Here is a 24074-nt window from a genome sequence, read left to right as displayed (position 1 = left end):
AAAATCAAGTTCAATGTGATTTTAATCAGACTACCCAATATTTACAATTAGTTTTTTGTGTTAGGCAATACTATGGGCCCTAATAGCTACACGAATTAATAATACATGATTCTTGAACATCAAAATTCCAGCACATCATTCAAGGTCCATCCTGGTCTTGTCCTTGTAACATCGCAAATTCCTTGCAGTCCATACCTCACTGTCTTTCATTTGTGTCTTTGCATGTACATCCGTTAACTTGGACCACCCTTTCTCCATCTCAGTTCTACCAAAGTAGGTCTCATTTCTCACTTGCAAACCATGACTCGAGGAGCAACACCTCCATCAAGCTTTTCCTGTCCCTTAAACAGGTTAAAATGATATCATTCTGTAGCCTTACAGCCTGTTTCTATACACTATATTGCTACAAACTGTATGGCTGTCATGTCACTAAGACTATGTTGCCTTCACAGCAGGGACCTTTACGATTTTTTTGTTTGGTTGGTTGTTTCCTCAGATCCTCATTCTTAACAGGTGCTCAATAAAGTTTAATGATTCTAGTGGTTAGAACAGAAACTATTTGCAATCAACATTGGAACCTTTATTTAAAGTGATTTCTCTTGTTTTCCATCTCCATTTCCACTCTTCACAACAAAAAATAATTTAAAAAGACTTTGGGGTAAACTAGAAAAAATTCACTTTGGATGAATAAGAAATGTTTAAAGTGAAATCTGAGAAATAACAGAGTTAAAAATACTACCTCTGAGTTGTATAATTTTTAACATTGCCAATTAAATCTATAATTATATAAAAATAGATTTTTCTCAATTTTTCTAGTATTGAATTAAATGTAAATCAAATATTAGAAATAAATAATCATAAGAATTGATACCTTGACAAACTGGAGGTGCTCCATCCATCTGGAGTCTTTCTCCTAATCTGCATGTCAGAATCGCATTACCAACCAAAGTAAATCCTGGAAGACACTGATACCTAATAATATCACCTAATTAAAAACAAAGAGGCAAAGAGGACTTCAGATTAGCAACAAGGTAATGATTAAAATGAACATATGTATCAATTACAAAATCAGAATATTTTTGCATTCATTTTCAATTAGAATAAAAATTAAATTCTATTAATTATAAGTAGAGATTATATTCAAAATATTGAACTACTAGTATGGAATAAGCACTAATCAATCAGAACTCAAGGTAAGAATAAAATACAAGTAAGACTATACTGAGGCAATCTGGCTAGATACATGTAAGAGTAGTAAGTAAATAATCCAGTTGGGAGAGGTAAGATATTCATTACAAATATATCAAGCAGTTAAAAGATTCCTAGTTATTGCCATTAAGATTAGATTTATATTGGTCTCTGATATTTTCTTACACTTCTTAATCAAAATAGGATAATGATGATAAAATTTATTATGGAAACATTAAGATGTTTTATTACATATTTTTTTAAATTATAAGAAATTATTGGGATTAAATTTCCAACTAATTTTTTTTCTTAAGGTCCGCACCTGCAGTATATGGAAGTTTCCATGATGGGGTCAAATCAGAGCTGCAGCTGCTGGCCTACACCACAGCCACAGTATCACAGGATCCAAGCCATGTCTGTGACCTACACTGCAGTTCACGGCAATGCCAGATCCTTAACCCACTGAGCAGAGCCAGAGATAGAACCTACATCCTCATGGGTACTAGTTGGGTTTGTTACTACTAAGCCACAATGGGAACTACTCCAACTCAGTCTTAAAAGGACTTTATTTATGATCAAATTGAACATGAACAACTAACTGTTTTCAAGGATATGGAAATAAAACATGTCTTCTAATACATCCCACATATATCTTCATTGTACATATCAGGCTTATGCTTGAATGCAAAGAACAGTAGTTAAGACTATAGTTAAGGAAGTTAAAACTTCCTACAAGAAGGCAGCAAAAGAATTATTTGAAAGGAACTACCAGAATAGTTATATGATTCAAATTCCTGCACTAACTGTACCTCCTGGAAATACAGAATTCTATCTTCTTGTCTAATCCTCCTTTCCTCTTTTCACTGCTACCCAGTCTTAATTCTAAACAATCCCCATCAAAACAGGGAAAGAAGGTCTAAGACAGGCTGCTACTATTTATTTTTATTTCTTTTAAAGTAAAAACCTCTGTTAATGTCATGGTGTTTTGTTTTGTTTTTTCAAAGTAATTTAACAGACTTTACCTATTTCAAATTCATCATCTTCCGTCAAAATTTCAGCATTGGGTACGGGTGGTGGAGGTTGACACACTCTGAGTTGATAGGCTATAAAAACAGACAATGTGTTTATTCTTTCTCTGAGCAGCTACATATATCCATATTTGTGGAAAAAAAAGGAAATTATATAAAGTTTATTCATGAGAATAAAAATAAATGGTAGAATTTATCAAGTTTCAACTGCTTATTTTTAGAAATTGCTACAAAATTGAGGGAATATTGACAGAATCCCCTGCACTGACAAAATGCCTAGCACACTGTCATAATTGCAAACAAGTACTCAATGCTTATTCTATTCCAGATAAATTATAAACACTTTTAATGCTAATAGTTCTCATAAAAATTTTACTTATTACACAATTTATGTCACCAGTTCTGTAATTATTCCCATTTTATAAAATAAAAACTGTTAAGAGGGTTAAAGAATTTTTCTAATTCACACAACTATAATATGGCAGATCTGGGATTTGAACATAGACCATCTGTTTCAGAGCCTTCTTTTATAAAGTATCTATTTGCTAAATTTTATGTTTCTAATTATCTATATCGCTTGAACAAGTCATCTCATTAGATCAGATAGGTTCCTATTCGGCATAAGTTAAAGGTCACTGAAAAAAAAAAGGTCACTTAAATGCTATGAATTTAAGCATTATGACCCCTGGCCCCATTTGATATCTATATCACAATAATTTGCTTGATTAAATACTTATTTTCACTAGTTATCTTCAAAGGATGGGATATACTTTTATTCATTCAGGAGACACATTTTACACTATTATAACATTTGAAGAAAATGTATTTATGTGCTTAATTTTATTACTTAAAATTAGGTTAAGTTCTTCATATACCTCAATACAGAAATAAAAAGAATGAGGCTTAAAAAACAAAGTAACTTGCCAGAGATCTCACAACTAGTACAGGGCTTATCTAGGACTCCAGCCTATGTCCTCCAACTTCAAAGCCTATATTTTCAATACTGGCTCTATTGTGAGAGTATTATTAGAGTCCCAGGGAGTATTAAGTAGACCAGTTGAGGAAAAGTCTGATAAAAAGAGATGAAGGAGATAAATTTTAAAGGATAGGTAAGATTTCTCCAGTTACGAAGAATAATAAATCGTGGGCATAAGAGCATTTCAGATGGAGGAGGAGACATAAGCAAAAATGACAACTGTCAAAATTAAATGTGTTGTAAGAAATGCCAGAAGTAAGAGAAAGGGGAGAAGAAGACAGACAGCTCTAAACAGAAAAATCCTTATCAGATTATGCTTTAGAGGAGAGCATTTTATCTGATCTTAATGAGAACAGAAGCAACTCACAAGTTAGAGAAATATATAAAAAAGAGAAGTATAGTGATGCTCATATGTGTATTATTTTATTTTCATTTTCCTGCAGTTATTAATATTTATGCTAATCAGAAATTATTTTATTATTTTAAAGAAAAAGCACATTTTGATTAGTGAGAAATCCATGACTCCTGTCATCTGTAGAACATGCTTAGAAGGACCTAGATAATTCATTTGGGGAGATTAACAGACTAGAGGCTGCACCTGCACCAAATGGAAGTTCCCAGGCTAGGGGTCTAATCAGAGCTGTAGCTGTTGGCCAACACCCAGCCACATCAATGGCAGATCCAAGCTGTGTCTGTAACCTACACTGCAGCTCATGGCAATGACAGATCCTTAACTCACAGAGCGAGGCCAGGGATCAACCTGCGTCCTCATGGATGCTGGTCAGGTTCCTTACTGCTGAACCACAATGGGAACTCCCTAGGAATAATTATTAATGATGAAGATGATGCTTAAAGATACTATGTTATTACCCCAAGACCACATGTGTGCTGTGAACTAAATTCTTTCTTATTCTCTGTTCTTTATTAGCATCAGCAGTTTTATAAACTGTGTCCCTACAGCCAAGGGATCACCTTGGTGTCATGGAGGGTATGAGGAGGCATAATGTCCTTGCCTTCTGCATCTCATGAACAATCCTATTTTCACCAGTTTTGGAGATTTGAGTTCTGAATAAACTTTCTTTTGAACAAATTTTCTACAATCTCCACTTAAATGATTTCACCAATTCTTTTGACTTAAAGTCTGACTTTGTATCTCAATTCCCTATTTATTATCAACAGGATAAACATCTTTTCTGAGCTCTTCACTGCCTACTTTCCCTTTACTGTTATTTTATAATCACAGAACTCTTTTGTGGCACATGTAATCATGACCTGTTTCAAAATTTATTATTTTCCATTTATTAATTTACTTTTTCATTGTGACTCCATCTAAGCTTTACTTAAATAACATGAGGGAGGATACTGTTTATCTGTCTTTTTCACAATTAGCTCCTATCACTTTGCTTATAATCTGACAAATATTTGCTAAAAACACACAAAACATAGGTTTCCCCAAAAGGGAAAGAGTATCTAAATAAATAGGTTTCCTTCCCTAAGATGACTCTAAAACTGCAGATGGGAATTAAATAGAAACGATTGTGCCTCAGAGTGCTATAGAATGGGATCTAAACAGGACCTGAGATGCTTTTCAGCACTGAACTATGTAATTTTGATTATATTGCAAAGGAGAAGAGAAAAATAAAAGTCATCTATTTGCATTTGTTTTTCTTTTGACTCTTGAAGATAAAGTACTACAAAAAGTTGTCATACATCTGCCAATAATTCTGTTTTCAATCTTACCAATTTCTACTAGTTACTTTGTTAAAATAAATTTAAAGTGCATGCAGTGTCTTTCAGTTCTTGAGTCCCATAGCTCAGTGTAGAGCCCTGTCATTCCATCATACCTCTTGTATTTGATTGAATAGTGTCCTCCCAAATTTACGTCTTTCTTAGAACCTTTGAATATGACTTGGAAATAGAATTGTTGTAGATATAATGAGTTAAATTGAGGTACTGAATTAAGGTGGGTCCTTAAACCACTATGGTTCCTGTCATTATAACAGTTAAAGAGACAGAGAGATGAACACACAGGAAAAACATGTGGTGACAAGGACAGAGAATGAAGTAAATTATCTATAAGTGAAGGAATGTCAGAGATTTCTGATTACCATTAGAAGCCAGGATGAGCCAAGGAAGGATCCTCACTGAGAGCCTTCAGAGACAGCATGGCCTTTCTATACATTGATTTTGTAAGTCCTCCCTCCACAACTATGAGAGAAAAAATTTCTGCCTGGTTAAGCCACCCAGTCTGTGGGATTTAGGTAGAGAGTACTTATGCAGAAGCCACTGTGTGCCACGGACACTGTAAGGTGCTTTACATGAGTTATTTCATTTAATTACCAACTTACTATATCAAGATACATGTAAATATACCCATGTTGCAAAAAGGAATTCTAAATTTAAAAATGGGTGAATTGTCTGTCCAATTCATTGAGCCAAAACTTGATCTACATTTTGCTTGAAAACTCCTACATTTTTCTCCCACATTTACAGATAAATCGACCAGGTCTGGAAGATTATTTTGATGATCTCATTTCCCTATTATAAATGTCGAGTGGCTTTTCAAAGCCTATAGATTACACATATAATATTATATATTATCTTAATTCTCACCAATCCCTCCTGTGAGGTGTCTGTTGTACTTCCTCCCAATTTTCCCAGGCCCCTTGTATTTGTATGTTAATTTCTTACTCCATATTATCATCTTTACAACCTTGCCAATCTGGAAACTGGTACCATAAAACTTAACGTTTAGTTTTCTACTGTCTTGAGTAGACAATCTTAATAACCGATCTATTATTCTTGTTCCGTGTTTAGCTTTTGGGGGAACATTGGGCACATATTTTCATTTCCTATAATGTCTGGCACAGCTCCTTCTGTTACCTGTTAAATATATATGGTTGAAGGCCTACTATGTGCCAGGCACCATATCATATGTTCTGGAAAGACAATAGTGAACAAAGCAGACACAATCTCGTCCTTATAGGCACTAATTGTTGTGAGATATTAATCAAATAATATCATTAATGAGTAGAATTGAACTTATTAAAACTAGATGTGCGTGTGTGTGTGTGTGCGTGTCGAGGAGACAGATCTCACAGAGAGGAATAAGTCAACTGGAGGAATCAGCAGGCATAAAGGCAGCAAAGAGGGAGGCCAGGGAGGCTGGGGTGAGAGGACCTGTGGAAAATGAGAAGGGATGAGAAAGAGAGGTAAACTAGGGCTATATCTGACAGGAATCTACAGGCCATGCTCAAGATTTATTTTAATCTGATGTCAACAGGAAATCTATGAAGAGTTTTATATTTGGGAATAATCAGATTTCTTCCTTAAAAAAATAACTCTGGATACAGTAGAAATCAACACAATTGGAAGGGGACAAACGTGGGTGTCTGGAGACTAGTAATGTTATTGCAGTGGGTGTTAAATAAACAAACAATTGTTAATTGATTCTAAAAAAACTCACAAATATCCCCAAATGACTTGACTTGAAATTAAAAGTCTTGATTATGATTTCCAAGACTTTTTCTAACTTTGTTTAATTAACTTCAGGCCACCTATTAAATAGTTTAAATTTTTAGCTGCATATAAGCAAAGGTAGTTCCTCTTCTCCACTTAAAACTTGAGTACCCCTGATTTGTTGTATCACCCACCTACCGATGCCATTCCCACCTCATAAATACATTAAACCACATTTCTTCACTTCTTCATCACAAACTGGAAACTCAAATCAAACTGAACCCTTACTGTAGTCTCTTCCATTCCCTACATCAACATAGCTCTTAAATAGTTGACACTGTAACATTTGATAACATGTCTAAACATGTTATTTCATTTTACTTTCATTTAGCTTGCTTTCTTAAAACCTATCTTCCTATCTCTTTTAGAAGTCTGTCTTTGGTTGACTAGAACTGAGACATCTTCACTGATAATGCAGTTACTCTGTTTCACATCTCTCTATTTTCCCTCTGGTGATTTTCAGTCTGTAAGAATTATTTGTTAACTATCCTTTTTTTTTTTTTTCTTTTGCATTCTTACATTCTAGAATGCAAGAATGTAAGACTCTGTGTGATATTCCTTTTCTAATATTTTATTGTTAGCATACAGAAATGCGACTGGTTTCTGAATGTTAATCTTATATCCTGCTACTTTGCCTTTGGAATGGATTAGCAATGAGATCCTGCTGTGTAGCACTGGGAACAATGTCTAGTCACTTATGATGGAGCCTGACAATATGAGAAAAAAGAATGTATACATGTATGTATAATTGGGTCACCATGCTATACAGTAGAAAAAAATAATGTATTGCGGAAATTAAAAAAAGAGTTTAATGGGATGATATGAACAGAAAAAAAAAAAAAAAAAAAGAGACTGCCTGGGAGCAGAGACTGCTGTTTATCTTAGTAACTGCTAAACTCTCAGGGCATAATACAGTACCTGATAGAGCACTATCTGATAAATATTTTCTGAGTGAATGAATGCTAGACAAATAGAAGGAATGGTGAATAAGTAAAAAATACATATGAAATACATTCTTAGAATATTAAATATGGACTTGATCCACACTTTCTAGGTTTAAAATCTGCTTCTAATACTGACGAATTAGGAAATCTTGGGCAAGTTAGTCACCCACTAACTCACATTTCTTCATTTGTAAAATATAATGATAATGGCACTAATTTTGTGCCACCCCAACAGGCCACTATAAGGATCAAAAGGTTTATACATACAAAGCACTTGATGGCAGATAGTAAGTGCTCTGTAAAGGTAAGCTCTTATAATATCAGGTTAGATTTCCAGGTAATTGGTGTTCACAAATAAATAAGAACAACTGTTTTTTGTTTGTTTGTATTTCTAGGGCCACACCCACAGCATATGGAAGTTCCCAGGCTAGGGGTCAGATTGGAGCTACAGCTCCCAGTCTATGCCACAGCCATGGCAATGCCAGATCCAAACCATGTCTGTGAACTACACCAAAATTCACAGTAACACCGTATCCTTAACCCACTGAGCAAGGCTAGGGATCAAACCAGCATCCTCAACCCATACTAGTTGAGTTCATTACCACTGAGCCACAACAGGAACTCCCTGATAAAATGTTAATACTTTCTAGGAGTTCCCATTGTGGCTCAGTGGGTTAAGCATCCAACACAGTATTCGTGAGGATATGGGGTTGATTCCTGGCTTTGCTCAGTGGGTTAAAGATGCAGCATTGCTGCAAGATGTGGTGTAGGTTGCAGATGTGGTTCAGATCCCATGTTGCTGAGGCTGTGGCGTAGGCCAGCAGCTGCAGCTCTGATTTGACCCCTAGCCTGGCAACTTCCATATTCTGCAGGTGCAGCCATGAAAAGGAAAAAAAAAAGAGAGAGAAAATATTAATACTTTCTGTATTTCTCAAGTTTCACTTTTTATTTATAGAAGACATTTTGGTTTGACAATTACTGAAATAATTGTGATCTAAATTTAGGCATATAATCTTGGTTGGTAGAAGTAGGGTATAAGTCAAAGGTCTGAGATGTGATACCTCAGATGTATGGTAATTAAAGGCAGTAATGGGGAAATAAATATTTCAGCTCTGCCTCTTTCTGAAGAGGTTTCTATCATACCAATCAACATCACAGAAAAACATATATCCTTCGATTTGTGTCTCTGAGTAATTTTCTGTGCACAAAACATCCTGATCTACTATCTAGTCTGGAAGCAAACTATGTTCAAATCTTGGCTTTGCTACTTGCTCACTCTATGACCTTAAGGCAAATTGCTAAGGCTTTGTACTTCACTCTTCACATCTGTAAAATAAACATAAACCTAAGATTGAGTTACTACATAGTAAAATGCTTAGAATAGCACCTACACATACTATTATTTCAAAGGGAGAGTGAATCCCCTGTTTGGCAAAGATTAACATGGACATGGCTGCTGTGATGGCAGATGTGCCTTGAACACATAAAATCTCAATCTGATATGATCTTATTCACAAACTTGATGTTATTCAAAGGGCTAGAACCCATGTGACTTCCCAGAATATCAACCTATTCATTTTTTATCTAATTTAAATTGACTATATTTTGAAATGAACCTTTCCACAGAAAATAAAATCATTAACTTGGAGAACAGACTTGTGGTTGCCAAAGGGGAAGGGGAGGAAGAGGGATGGATTGTGAGTTTGGGGTTAATAGATGTAGGCTATTGTCTTTGGAATGGATTAGCAATGAGATCCTGCTGTGTAGCACTGGGAACTATGTCTAGTCACTTATAATGGAGGCTGAAAATGTGAGAAAAAAGAATGTATACATGTATGTGTAACTGGGTCACCATGCTGTACAGTGAAAATTGACAGAACACTGTAAACCAGCTATAATGGAAAAAAATAATCATTATATAAAAAAATGAAAATTCTAATATTCTTCATTTTACATTGATGTACTTTACACTGTAACATAAAGTCCTTGAGTTTAGTGCGTCATTTTATAGCCATATATAGTATATGCTACACATGTCTGTGGTCTCAAAACTGCTGACACATTACCCTGGAAATCATATTCAATAAATGCTAACTCCTAACTAATTAAATTCAGAAAGATATCATCCTCTATCATGTATATTCTTTGGTTACATTGCAAACAAATAAACAACTCTAAAATGAATATATCCAATATTGTATGAGTAGGAATCACAGATTATTTGAGTAAGAAATTACCTTATACATCAGCTATTCTAATCTCTTTATTTTGGGAGTGAAAGAAGAAAGAGAAGGCCTAGAGAAGTGCAGTTAGGTAAACTAAAACACATCCAATTTCAGACAGAAATGAAAAAATTTTTATATACTTAATTTTTTAATTTTAATTTTTTAATGTTATACCCCATTTTATTTTATTTTTTATCAATTATTTATATATGTATTTTTTTTAGTGTACAGCATGGTGACCCAGTTACACATACATGTATACATTCTTTTTTCTCACATTACGTGTTCATAAGTGACTAGACAGAGTTCCCGGTGCTACACAGCAGGATCCCATTGCTAATTCAGCCCGAGGGCAACATTCTGTATCTATTTACCCCAAGCTCTCAGTCCCTTCCACTTCCTCCCCTTCCCCCTTGGCAGCCAAAAGTCTATTCTCTTTCTTTTCTGTGGAAAGTTTCATGTGTGCCTTATATTAGATTCCAGATATGTGAATCACATGGTATTTGTCTTTCTTTCTGACTTACTTCACTCAGGATGAGAGTCTCTACTTCTATCCATTATGTTGCTGCAAATGTCATTATGTTATTCTTTTTTATGGCTGAGTAGTATTCCATTGTATATATATACCACATCTTCTTAATCCAATCATCTGTCAATGAACATTTGGGTTGCTTCCATGTCTTGGTTATTGTGAATAGTGCTGCAGTGAACATGTGGGCACATGTGTCTTTTTTAAGGAGGGTTTTGTCTGGCTATATGCCCAAGAGTGGGATTGGTGGGTCATATGGTAGTTCTATGTGTAGATTTCTAATGTACCTCCATACTGTTCTCCATAGTGGTTGTACCAGTTTACACTCCCACCAGTAGTGCAGGAGGGTTCCCTTTTCTCCACACCCCCTCCAGCATTTGTTATTTGTGGACTTATTAGAATGAAATTTTTTTTAAGTTTTTTATTATTTTGCTTTTAGGGTCACACCTACGGCACATGGATGTTTCCAGGCTAGGGGTCAAATCGTAGCTGCAGATGCTGGCCACAGCCACAGGGAATCTGGGCTGCATATCTGACCTACACCACAGCTCATGGCAATGCCACATCCTTAACCAACTGAATGAAGCCAGGAATGGAACCCACATCTTCATCCTCATGGATACTAATTACTGCTGAGCCACAATGGGAACTCCCAGAAATGAAATGTTTAAACTGCATCATCAAAATTTTAAATAGTATGAGCATATATATTAGTCCATGCTTGCCATGGATTGATTGTTCTATTTAGAAACAGCTTCTCAGTGATGCTCATTCATAAAAAAGCTGTAAAACATGTGTATTTACACATTTCAAATCTACACTTGAGGTAAATATGTGTTCTCTTTAGATGAATCATTTTTTTTGACATGCCATTCACCTTTAAGACACCATTGACTATTTAATAATTATGCAAGGAGAGAGCATCATATCCTACTTGTCAGTATCTTTTGAGGGAGACTATTGTTTGAATGAATAGTGCTCTGTTTTCATTCAAATGTATATAGACATCTAGTTCTTGGCCTAACAAATTTGTTTTTTAAAATCACCTCAGGGTTTGACTTTAGCAATATTTTTGTTTATTTTCAATTTCCTATATTCTTTGTAATGAAACATCCAACCTAATTCCCAAAAAGAATGCTAAATTTATTTACTTCAGTGCATCTAAGCTAAAGTCTTCTTAAAAAAAAAAATGACAAAACAGGACACTGGCAAATTGCCATTCCTTCTCTAAATCAAAGAAGGTCAGGTGCACAACCTTTCTGTCAAATAAGGATACAGAAGTTTCTCAAGGTGGAAAACAAAATGTTCTATGTTCCTTTATAAACTTGAAGTTCTCTATAACCATTGGTGTACTTCAGTGGTGACCCAGGTTAGTTCAACTATGATAATTTCATGATTTGGGAAAAATCTGGAGGAGGAAAAGCACTGGTAATTGCATATTCAGTTATGTAATTTTGTCAATGTTATTTTTCTTTCTCTCTTTCTCTTTTTCTTTCTTTCTTTCTGTCTGTCTGTTTGTCTTTTTAGGGCCACACTTGTGGTATATGGAAGTTCCCAGGCTGGGGGTCGAACCGGTAGTATAGTTGCTGGCCTGTGCCACAGCCACAACAATGCCAGATCCAAGCCGCATCTGCAACCTATACCGGAGTTCAGGGCAACACTGCATCCTTAACCCACTGAGCAAGGCCAGGGATCAAACCCATTTGAACCCGCTTCCTCATGAATACTAGTCAGGTTCATTACCTCTGAGCCATGATGGGAACTCCTGTTTCAAAAGTTATGTAAAAAAACTTTAGGCAGCTCTACTTGAAAGAAGAGTTAGGAATGATCAAATAAACACTCTCCAAGTTCTAATTAAGAGGGAAAAAAATGATTTTTTTTTCCATTTTGGAGAAAGTCTCCTAGTGAGTTGACATGAACCATATAGCCAAGTTTTAGTGGTGCCTAAATTACAAATATCACTTTTTTGTGTGTGTCTTTTTGCTATTTCTTTGGGCCACTCCCGTGGCATATGGAGGTTCCCAGGCTAGGGGTCAAATCAGAGCTGTAGCCGCTGGCCTACGCCAGAGCCACAGCAACGCGGGATCCGAGCCGCGTCTGCAACCTACACCACAGCTCACAGCAACGCCGGATCGTTAACCCACTGAACAAGGGCAGGGACCGAACCCGCAACCTCATGGTTCCTAGTCGGATTCGTTAACCACTGTGCCACAATGGAAACTCCACAAATATCACTTTTTATCTATTGATTTTTTATAATCAGTCTGTTTCTCTGCCCATATAAGGGAGAATCTTAGAACTTAAGAGAAAATGTCATCTGTAGTTTTAGAGATGAGACAAAGTCTCTATTATTGGGAATGGATCAATAAGAAGTTACTTGGTATCTTCCTAGAGATGGAAAAACAGTATAGTAAACAAAACTATTGGGATATCTCCTGAATTATCCATAAGAAAATTCCAATATCTTTTCCATAAAGCAATTTCCTCATAGTCCAGTAGCTAACTGAAAGTACCTGTCTAGTACTGAGATCATTAGAGTCTGAACAGTGATGTGCCAAAAGTCTCTTTTTACATGGATGTGTTGCCTGGCACATTAGTAGATTAGAGAATACATAGGAGTGACAACTTGTTCTTTATTAGACTCTATTTTCCTTTCTCTGTACACTACCAAATCTCTGGTTTGTTTTAGCTATCAAGGAATGTGTTTTAGCTTTTTACCCTTCACTTCAAACTATTCTGCGTATTGGAAAGAAAAGAGAAAAAGAAAAAAAGAAAAAGAAAACAAAATGCAGCCCCTGTATACTGTCATCTTGGAGCTGGCCTGGCTCTAACTGATAGACCAGGGTTCTACTGTTCAATATGAACAATAAAACTAATAACTAACTTCACATATGATAACTATTCGACCTTGTTGGAAAAAAGACAAAACAAGAATTTTCCATAATCATGTCTGAGCACAAAGAAAACAAAACAAAAAACAAAAACAAGGACACTGTCCAAACTTCTAAAATGACCAATATTCCTCTTAGAACCTGAAACTTGAACCTTCTAGAACCATTTTGCACAGCCCAAATCCTGTAACAAGCCTCTCCTAACATCTTCTCACTGAGATGCCTCAAGATTCCTCATGGTATGTCATCCAACTCATTACAGTGAGCCTACAAATCCAACTTTAATTAAACAGGCATTCCTAGAATTTCCATTGTAGCTCGGTGGTAATGAACCTGACTAGTATCCATGAGGACACAGGTTCAATCCCTGGCCTGGGTTAAGTATCCAGTGTTGCCATAAGCTGTGGTGTAGGTCGCAGACAAGGCTTGGATCCTGCATTGCTATGGCTGAGGTATAGGCCGGCAGCTGCAGTCTGATTCAACCCTAGTCCAGGAACTTCCATACGCCACCCATCTGTTTCTAAAAAGAAAAATAAAATAAAGGGGCATTCCTGATGGACTTTCACTGGAGGAGATTAAGAGTAAAATACCAAAGAATTTAGAAGACATCTTATCGATGAGTGTACACATATAACAAAATAGCAAAATACAGCCAGCAATTTTGACATGACCTTTAATCATTTAAGTAATCACCAAGTAGTCCTTTAAGTAAAAGTAAATAGCATTAACTTTTCCTCATAAAAGTTTCACCAGTTTGTTTTTTAGCATGTATATATAAATATACCCCCTATGCTCTCTGAACATCAAACAATGAAACACTTTATGAGCTTAGTGCTCTATCTATTGAAATATGAAAGGAGGTCAGGTTTTTAGGTTGAATGAGGCAATGGGGTCAAATGGTTCAAAGCAATTGTGATTTCTGTTTTATATAAAATGTATCCTTATATCTACAGTAGTCTCTTTTAGGATGAGACTTCATGGAGTTAAATATACTTGTCCCCAAATACAGCTTCATTGTAAAGGCAATAGCTTTAAAAGGTGACCTAAAAGATATTATAGGCCTTTTAAAAATATTTCTTAAAAATAATTTGAAATCAATATAATAATCAAACCATTCTTTCACAGATGTGCCAATAACAGAAAAAAAAATATAATATATACTGTTGAATCATACTATGCACATCAAGAAAATCTTCTCTAATGAAGATTCCCTAATATCTGATATTAGAAAAATGGGTGCCGTGGATAACAGATTTAAACATTAAAATGATACCTTTGTTTTAAATAATACATATATATTCTGGCTATACTACAGTGGCTGGCATTAAGTCAGAATCTCAATAAAATTTATTTTCTCTTAAAGGGAACCCTCCTACACTGTTGGCAGAAATGTAAATTGATGAAACCATTATGGAAAACAGTATGGATTTTCCTTAAAAAACTAAATATAGAGGAGTTCCCGTCATGGCACAGTGGTTAACGAATCCGACTAGGAACCATGAGGTTGCGGGTTCGGTCCCTGCCCTTGCTCAGTGGGTTAACGATCCGGCATTGCCGTGAGCTGTGGTGTAGGTTGCAGACGTGGCTCGGATCCTGCGTTGCTGTGGCTCTGGTGTAGGCTGGTGGCTGCAGCTCCAATTCAACCCCTAGCCTGGGAACCTCCATATGCCGTGGGAGCGGCCCAAGAAATAGCCAAAAAAAACCCACAAAAAACTAAATATAGAATTAGCATATGATCCAGTAATCTCATTCCTGAGCATCTATCCAGAGAAAACCATAATTTGAAAAAATTACATCCATCCCAATGTTCACTGCAGCACTATTTACAATAGCCAAGATATGCAAGCAACCTTAAAGTCCATCAGGAGAGGATTGGATAAAGAAGTGGTAAATATATATACAATGGAATATTATTCAGTCATAAAAAAGAACAAAATAATGTCATGTACAGCAATCTTTGGACCTAGAAATTTTCATACTAAGTGAAGCAGGTCAGACAAAGTAAGACAAGAACCATATGAGATCACTAATATGTGGAGTCTAATAAAAAAAAGATACAAAATAATTTATTTACAACACAGAAGCAGACTCAAAGATTTCAAAACCAAACTTATCATTACCAAAGGGAAAATGGTAGGGAGAGGGATAAATTGATAGGATGGGATTAACATATGCACACTACTTTGTATAAAAGTGATGGGCCACTTTCTAGCCCTGTATACAAAAATAAACTCAAAATGGATTAAAGACCTAAATATAAGACTGGATACTACAAAACTCTTAGAGGAGAGCATAGGCAAAATACACTTTAACATAAAATGCAGCAATATAGTTTTTGACCCACTTCCTAGAGTAATGAAAATTAAAATAAAAATAAACAAATGGTACCTAATTAAGCTTAAAAGCTTTTGCATAGCAAAAGAAACCATAAAAAAGGAAAAGACAACCCACAGAATGGGAGAAGAATCTTTGCAAACAAAGCCACCAACAAGGGATTAATCTCTAAAATATACAAATATACAGCTTTATACCAAAAAACCCAATTAAAAAATGATCAGAAAATCTAAACAGACATTTCTCCAAAGAAGACAGACAGATGGCCAAAAAGCACATGAAAAAATTCTTACCAGCACTGAGTATTAGAGAAATGCAAATCAAAACTGCAGTGAGGTATCACCTCACACCAGTCAAGTCAGAATAGCCATCATCTTTCTAACGGCGGAGAGGGTGTGGAGAAACAGGAACCCTCCTACACTGCTGGTGGAAATGTAAGCTGGTACAGTAAAAACACTATGAAGAACAATATGGAGGTTCCTTAAAATCTTAATATATGACCCAGCAATCCCACTCAGGCATCTATCCATACAACGGAAAATTACTTAGCTACAAAAAAGAATGAAATAACACTGTAGCACATGGATGTTCCTAGAGATTATCATACTAAGTGAAGTAAGTCAGACAAAAGACAAATATCATATGATATCACAAATATGTGGAATCCAATAAGAAAGGATACAAAAGAATTTACAAAACAGAAACAGATTCAAAGATTTTGAAACCAATTTATGATTACCAAAGGGGAAGCCTGGGGAGGGGAAGGATAAATTAAGGTATTGGGATGGACATGTACATACTACTACACATAAAATAGGTAACAAGGACCTACTATACAGCATAGGGTAATCTACTCAATACTGTGTAATAACCTATATGGGCAAAGAATCTGGAAAGGAATGGATATATGTTTATGTATAATTTATTTACTTTGCTGTACACCTGAAACTAACACAACTTTTCTAAGTCAACTATACCCCAATAAAATTTATTCTTAAAAATTATTAGCACTTAATCTTATTATATAGATTCATAAGCATAGGATTATACTTTGAAATAAAGTCTTTTTTTTAATTGAAAATACTACAAAGTAAATCTGTAAAATTAATTCAAAAAAAGTTTTCTTGTTATCTAAGAAATTAAGCTCTGATCAGTTCTTGCTTATGATAACATACTATTTGCATTTATGGAACTATATCCTCATTAAATTTATAGAAATAACTTTTTCAAAATGCTATAGATTTATTTTATGAGGAATGAAATTTCTTGAATCAAAAAAAAGAGAGATGGATAACAAGGATCTCCTATGTACAACACAGGGAAATCTACTTAGTACTCTATAATAACCTATATCAGGTAATCATCTGAAAAAACATGGATACATGTATAAGGACAAAACCGATTCACTTTGCAGTACACTTGAAACTAACACAACATTGTAACTATACTATACTCCAATAAAATTTAAAAAAATTTCTCTTCACACATGGACAAAAGTGCATTTTGGAATCCATAAAGAAAAATGCACTAGGTTGTGTTAAACCTACCAACATATTGCTATTAGCCTGTAGGTCCTGGGGAAGAGAAGAACTAAGAAGTTCAAAATTCTAAGTTGTAATTAGAAATGGTATTTTATGGAAAATCAAATGACTTATCTTGCTAAAAGTGAAAATCTCTTTCATGAAATTTTGAAAGAATTACATTTATATACTATTAAATATAACCTATGCATGAGACACTGCCTGGCACTTAGTAAAAACTCAATACATTTTAGCTATTATTATTACTACCATTATTGTTGTTATTATTAAAAAAAGAGGTCATTCCTTAAAGTCAAATGAATCTGTATTTAATTCCTGGCACCCCTTCTACTTATTAGTTCTCTGCCTAATATACATCACACATTTCTTTCTTTGAGTTCTTTAATTATTAAAATAGGAATAATAATATTTATTTTACAGAGTTATTACAAAATTTAGCATGGAAGCACCTAGAATAGTGTCTGCCATATTAAGTTTTCAGTAAATGTTAGCTATAACTATTAGAATGATTATTTACACAAAGTCAGTCTCTGCAAATCAAGCAGTTAAACAGGTTTTGTGTAATTTACTTTTGGAAAGTCATTGAATAGGACTGAATATTGTTGTTATTTATAATAAAAACCCATCTTGACTCTGTGGCAGATATGAAGAAAATTTGGCAGTTATAATTACGGCAGTAAAAGAAAGAAATTCATTTCCTCAGACAAAGAAGAAATGTAATACCTGAGATAAAATGTCTCAACACTTATGCTTGCCCTATTTTTTCATTGCACAGAAAGTTCATTTGCCAAAGTTATTTATAAATGTTATTTTTGATCATGAAAATCTTTATGAAGTTTATGGTTTATAAAAGACAGACGGATGTCTAGTTCTCATAAATGAAATCTGGTTAGAGAGAGAATAAAAACATACTTTTTCTCCCTTTAGACATATTAAAATATATTAAAAAATAAAAACTAAATAATTAATGTGACCATAAGAAAACATATGAAAACACTGATTTGCTAAATTCATAACATAAATGCAAAAATCCTAAGATAACCACTTCTGACTTTGGGGTAGGGCATAACAGAAGGAAGCTCTTAAATCAATAAGAGAGTATTAATAACTGAGAGGGGGAGTAAAGCATTCTAAGCTGAGGTCTATTAAGTCAGCTTATACTAAGTATTAAATAGTAAATTATCTCCCTGGTTAACTTATAAAGTACCAGATGATTTGAGCAGTCTTTTTACCATTATGAGAGCTTATTTTGGCACCAAAATAGCTATTGAATATGAGTCCTGGATATGAATGTTATATTTTAGGTTATATTAAATTACATTACTCATATTAATACTATTTTGAAAACAGAAGAATTTTTTGTTTGTTTCTGTGAAGGGGATGATCATCCATCTACATAACAGTAAAATAATCTTTTAAAAAGTTGTCACTTCAGAATTGCTTTGGCAATTCTGGGTCTTTTGTGGTTCCATATAAAGTTTTGGATTGTTTGTTCTAGTTCTGTGAAAACTGTCATGGGTAATTTGACAGGGATTGCCAAAGCAATTCTGAAGAACAAAAACCAAGCAGGAGGTATCTCTATCCCAAACTTCAAGCAATATTACAAACCCACAGTAATCAAGACAGTGTGGTACTGATACCAAAGCAGACATACAGACCAATGGAACAGTATAGAGAACCCAGAAATAAACCCAGACACCTATGGTCAATTAATCTTGGACAAAGGAGGCAAGAACATAAAATGGGAAAAAGACAGTCTTTTCAGCAAGAATTGCTAGGAAACCTGGACAGCCACATGCAAATCAGTGAAACTAGAACACACCCTCACACCATCCACAAAAATAAACTCAAAATGGCTGGAAAACTTAAATATAAGACAAGACACCATCAAACTCCTGGAGGAGAACATAGGCAAAACATTCTCTGACATCAACCTTACAAATGTTTTCTCAGGTCAGTCTCCCAAAACAACAGAAATAAGAGCAAAAATAAACCAATGGGACCTAATCAAACTGACAAGCTTTGCACAGCAAAGGAAACCAAAAAGAAACCAAAAAGACAACTTACAGAAATGGAGAAAATAGTTTCAAATGATGCAACTGACAAGGGCCTAATCTCTAGAATACACAAACAAATTCTATAACTCAAAAGGAAAAAGTCAACAGCCCAGTTGAAAGATGAGCAAAGGACCTGAATAGACATTTCTCCAAGGAAGATATACAGATTCCAACAAGAACTTGAAAAAATGCTCAACATCCCTGATTATAAGAGAAATGCAAATCAAAACTACCATGAGATGCCACCTCACACCAATCAGAATGGCCTTCATAAATAAGTCCACAAAGAACAAATAAATGCTGGGGGGGAGAGGATGGAGAAAAGGAAACCCTCCTGCACTGTTGGTGGGAATGTAAACTGGTACAACCACTATGGAGAACAGTATGTAAGTACCTTAGAAATCTGTACATAGAACTACCATATGACCCAGCAATCCCACTCCTGGCCATATATCTGGACAAAACTCTCCTTAAAAAAGACACATGTACCCGCATGTTCACTGCAGTACTCTTCTCAATAGCCAAGACATGAAATCCACCAAAATGTCCACTGATAGATGATTGGATTAGGAAGATGTGGTACATATACACAAGGGAATACTACTCAGCCATAAAAAAGGAAAAAATAGTGCCATTTGCAGCAACATGGATGAAACTAGAGATTCTCATCCTGAATGAAATAAGTCAGAAAGAGAAAGACAAATACTATATGATATCACTGATATCTGGAATCTAATATAATGCACAAATGAACCTTTCCACAGAAAAGAAAATCATGGACTTGGAGAATAGACTTGTGGTTGCTAAGGGGGAAGGGGAGGGAGTGGGAGGGACTGGGAGCTTGGGGTAAATAGATACAGAATGTTGCCCTCAGGCTGGATTAGCAATGGGATCCTGCTGTGTAGCACTGGGAACTATGCCTAGTCACTTAGGATGGAGCATGATAATGTGAGAAAAAAGAATGTATACATGTATGTGTAACTGGGTCACCACACTGAACAGTGGAAAGAAATATATATATAAATAAATGATAAAAAAGAATAAACTAGAAATATAAAAAAATAAAAAGTTGTCACTAAAACAAACTCAACATTTTTAAAGAATCTGAATATACACTACTGTAATTCTAAAATATAGTCAGTCATTAATAAAAATAGAAAAGGATTAAGCAGCATAAATGTGATCTGTTTCCTCAGAAGAGAACTCATTATTTTGAAACTCACAAGGCTTATAATACAATACGGCATACTGTTAAGTACTGAAATATTTGGTAAAAAAAAAGAAGTACAATCAATGAAAAGATGGTAGTGATCCCTATCAGTTTGAATTATCATGAACAGGAGAAATGGGACTTAAGATGGGAGAGAATAAAGAACTGAAGATGAGTAAGAAACCATATTAAGAATAGAAGGTTAGGAGGCAGTGAGAGAAAGAATCTGATGGGAGTTGGAGTAGGCACTGGGAAGTCAGAGTCAATGAACAAGATTATAGGGTAGCTTTAAATTTGATTTAAAGTAAGCAACATGCATTCCTGAAAAGCTGAGTCAGGATGAAAGAAGTGCTTTAGGAAAATTAGCCTACTAGGGATAGTAGAATGTAAGACATCTTTCAATTTTTAACTTGAGCCTTGGCTATCTCTCAAATTTCAAGGTTACTTTAAGGTTCAGGTAAAATTCCCAGAGATGTTGATGCAAATTTAGACTTCCCTTAAGATCTAGCAATCATGCCTTATTATAAAATTTACAGTGCAAATGTAAATAAAAATAAACACTATTAGAAAATCTAAAATGTGAAATGATACATGGTAAGGAAAGGAACATTTACTGAACAAATACTCTGCTGGACATTATGCTAACTGTATACTATCCAGTGTCTTCAGTTATTTCATCTTTGCAATGCAATGTTTATGATAGTGATAATGACAACATTTATGTGGATTGAGCTATACAAAATTGACAATGTTCAGCATTTTTGACCAGCAATTTCATATGGTTCAACCTAATATATACCAGTAATTGGAGTAATTTCTATAGAGAGAGAATCTCATTAATCTTTTTACCAATTATACCGAATTGTGTTATAGAAAGAAAATGGAGACAAAAGTGTAAGTTGTCCAAAATCAACTGAAAAACAGTGCTAAAAATATCTCATCTTCTTCATTCCTAAAATAATTTGTCTAATATACATGACTCAGAACCTAGTTATAAAATTCAGGTGAAACATATTTTGGAATAAGAATATGTATATATACATTTACATAAGTGTCTATGTAAATCTATATTCATATTTTATATGTTTTAACGTATATTCCGTCATCCTTATATTTTCTATATAAGGATTTTCACATTTTCACACACATATATACACACACACTGAAATCCTTTTCTCTGACAATATTTCCCCTTTGAAGTGTTTCTTAAGTTTCATAAGAATTTTACAGTCCTATGGGGAGTTTAGAGTTTAGAGATTATTTTATGAATATGAATTTATTTTATGAATGTTTATAGTCCATCGATGAACAGTTCCTTCTTTATCATTCAGGCAAGACAAAAAAATAATAAAAATTTACACAGTGATCCATGAAGAGAGAAAATGTACAAAATGCAGGTTATCAACGGATTCATCTTTTGAACTTAAATATCATTTAGTTTAGTGGATCTTGAGTTATGATTGTCTTTCAAGGTAACAAAGTTATTATTGCAGCTTTAGAGTGTATCTACACACTGCCAGCACCAATGACCAATTCCGTAAAAAAAAAAAAACAAAACAAAAAAAAACCCGAGTTATTTAAAAAAACCTGAAAATGTTATATGACTGAATTCCCTGCTTTCTAATTGGTTATGCTGGAGTCTATGTGTAGTGGCAGAAGTGGTGGGGCCACTACAGAAGCATAAAGCAGGTATCACTGAAAATCAATGATTTCCTTACTTTGTGTTAAAAAAAAGAAGAAAAAGAAGAAAACATTAAATGATATGTCCTTGTAATGGATAAGGTACATGTTTATCTTGGAAATTTTAATATAAGCTTTGAAAATTTAACTTAGCAGCTTACTGATCCTATGAATTACTCATGGAAATAGTCTGACGCAGTCACATGAAGCGGAATATGTTTATGAAACTACAGTCAGAGCAGATAAAATGATATAATTGTTAGAAATAAATATTTTCTCATTTATAATGAGATACAATTGATTTAACACAAAAGGAAAAATATTTTTAAAACCTCTGAAATCAACTGAATATTCTTTCAAAAAGTTAGTATTATGAAGAAATGACCTAGAATAATTCTATACAAATAACTGAAACTGAAACTCTTTATAAATTATTTCACAGGAGTAAAAGCTATGAACTTAATGATCTGGAATAGTTACTTAAAACTGTAAGTTCTAGAATAGGTATAGTCGTAAAAAAAAAAAAAGAGAGAGTTTAAATAAATGATAAATATGATCCAAAGCATAAAGATATTGGATGCAAATTTTAGAAAGACTCAGAGCAGGTTGAATAGATTAACCATTTTTCGTTGAAAAATCTATTGATGTTTCAAAATTACATGCAATAAAATATGAACAGCTGGTTGTCTTTTACAAGTTTCCATGTAAAAATGATTATTTTCTACTGGGGTAATTACTGACTGATTTATTTCCTTTTTCCATTTGCTTACATTTTAATGTCCCTAAAAGCTTAGAAGAGGTCATTTTTTGCAAGCAAATGTATTTGAAATGACAAAAAAGTGTCAAATTTTAATACGTTTTCAATCATTGGTCAAATATATATTATACTCAATTATTCCAGGACAATTTCACTGTCAAAAGATATAGAAACTCTTAGATAATACCAACCATGATAACTGAGCACGAAAAAGCCACTTGTCGTGAAATCACTGTGAAATTTGATTAGAATCTGATTTGAAGTGCTGTACACTGATTCCAAAGCAGTATTGCCACTGAATTGCCCAATCTGTGGTGAGTTTTGGTCTGGTCCATCCCTATTAAAGAGACAAATTGCAGAGAGGGAAGAGAGGCTGAGATTGATTTTTTAAGAAAATTTTACACAAGGTTTAATGAAAGTATTACATATGAGATGATCAAGATGCAGTAGATGAAACAACAAATGAGTGCCAAACTTATTGGAATACTTCATGTTTATTTAGGTGATAGCATATTTAAAAATGTAAAGTATAAAAATAGGTTGCATTATTATGCAAAGGAAAGGCACCCATATTAGCTGTAATCAATTAAATTTTCTTTGGTTTCAGAACCACAAGCCAGATCCTCCTAAATGCCTGAATGTGGCCTCTTTTTACTTTCTTCCAAACAATCTTGACATTCACAGACTGTTAAATTTAGAAAGAATTTTAGAAACCATATATAGTTCAATTAAACAATGCTCAATAATTAGTTCAGATATTTTCTTTATATTTTTAAACAGAGATGTTTCAATAATAATGCAGATATATTTTATGATGAATTATTATGACAGAAATTCAGTAGTTATATTAAATAGCTGTTATTGGAACACAGGTATTTAAATTTCACTAGTTCTGTATATGGAGACCTTCTTACCTTAAACTTAGTTTGATTTAATTCCCTGTTTCTGCACACTATTTTAATAATAAATCTAAATCTTTTTCCACCCATAAAGTTTTTGTTTTACATGTGTAGCTACTTCATGGGCAAATAAGCTAAAAGCTATTTCTCTTGTTAATCGTATTCTGCAAAACACAGTCACCCTCAGTTACTCACACCAATTCAAGAATCTGCTGGAAGTTTGCACAGAGAATTGTGATGTATTTTCATTCCTACCTTGTTTCACTCTTATATATAGTCAAATCAGTCAATAACAA

At 34.3% G+C, this 24074-nt stretch overlaps 1 protein-coding gene across 5 annotated transcripts in view; it reads right to left on the bottom strand.

The window, feature by feature from the left end:
* Positions 1-24074, bottom strand: part of CSMD3 (CUB and Sushi multiple domains 3) — a 1221352-nt gene that overhangs the window by 104842 nt on the left and 1092436 nt on the right. For all 5 annotated transcript variants that reach the window (XM_021090582.2, XM_021090584.2, XM_021090585.2 and 2 more), the window contains 3 exons: positions 23071-23216; positions 2211-2291; positions 872-985 (listed from right to left, as the gene is read on the bottom strand). In XM_021090582.2, coding sequence (XP_020946241.2) covers positions 872-985; positions 2211-2291; positions 23071-23216 — 341 coding nt within the window. The remainder of the gene's footprint in view (positions 1-871; positions 986-2210; positions 2292-23070; positions 23217-24074) is intronic.

This window comes from Sus scrofa, chromosome 4 (genome assembly GCF_054392235.1).
Source record: "Sus scrofa isolate SSC_HxYL_T2T_F1_AM1 chromosome 4, Sscrofa_HxYL_maternal_Yorkshire_Landrace_v2.0, whole genome shotgun sequence".
In the NCBI taxonomy this organism is placed as follows: domain Eukaryota; kingdom Metazoa; phylum Chordata; class Mammalia; order Artiodactyla; family Suidae; genus Sus; species Sus scrofa.
This window is presented reverse-complemented; position numbering and strand designations above follow the sequence as displayed.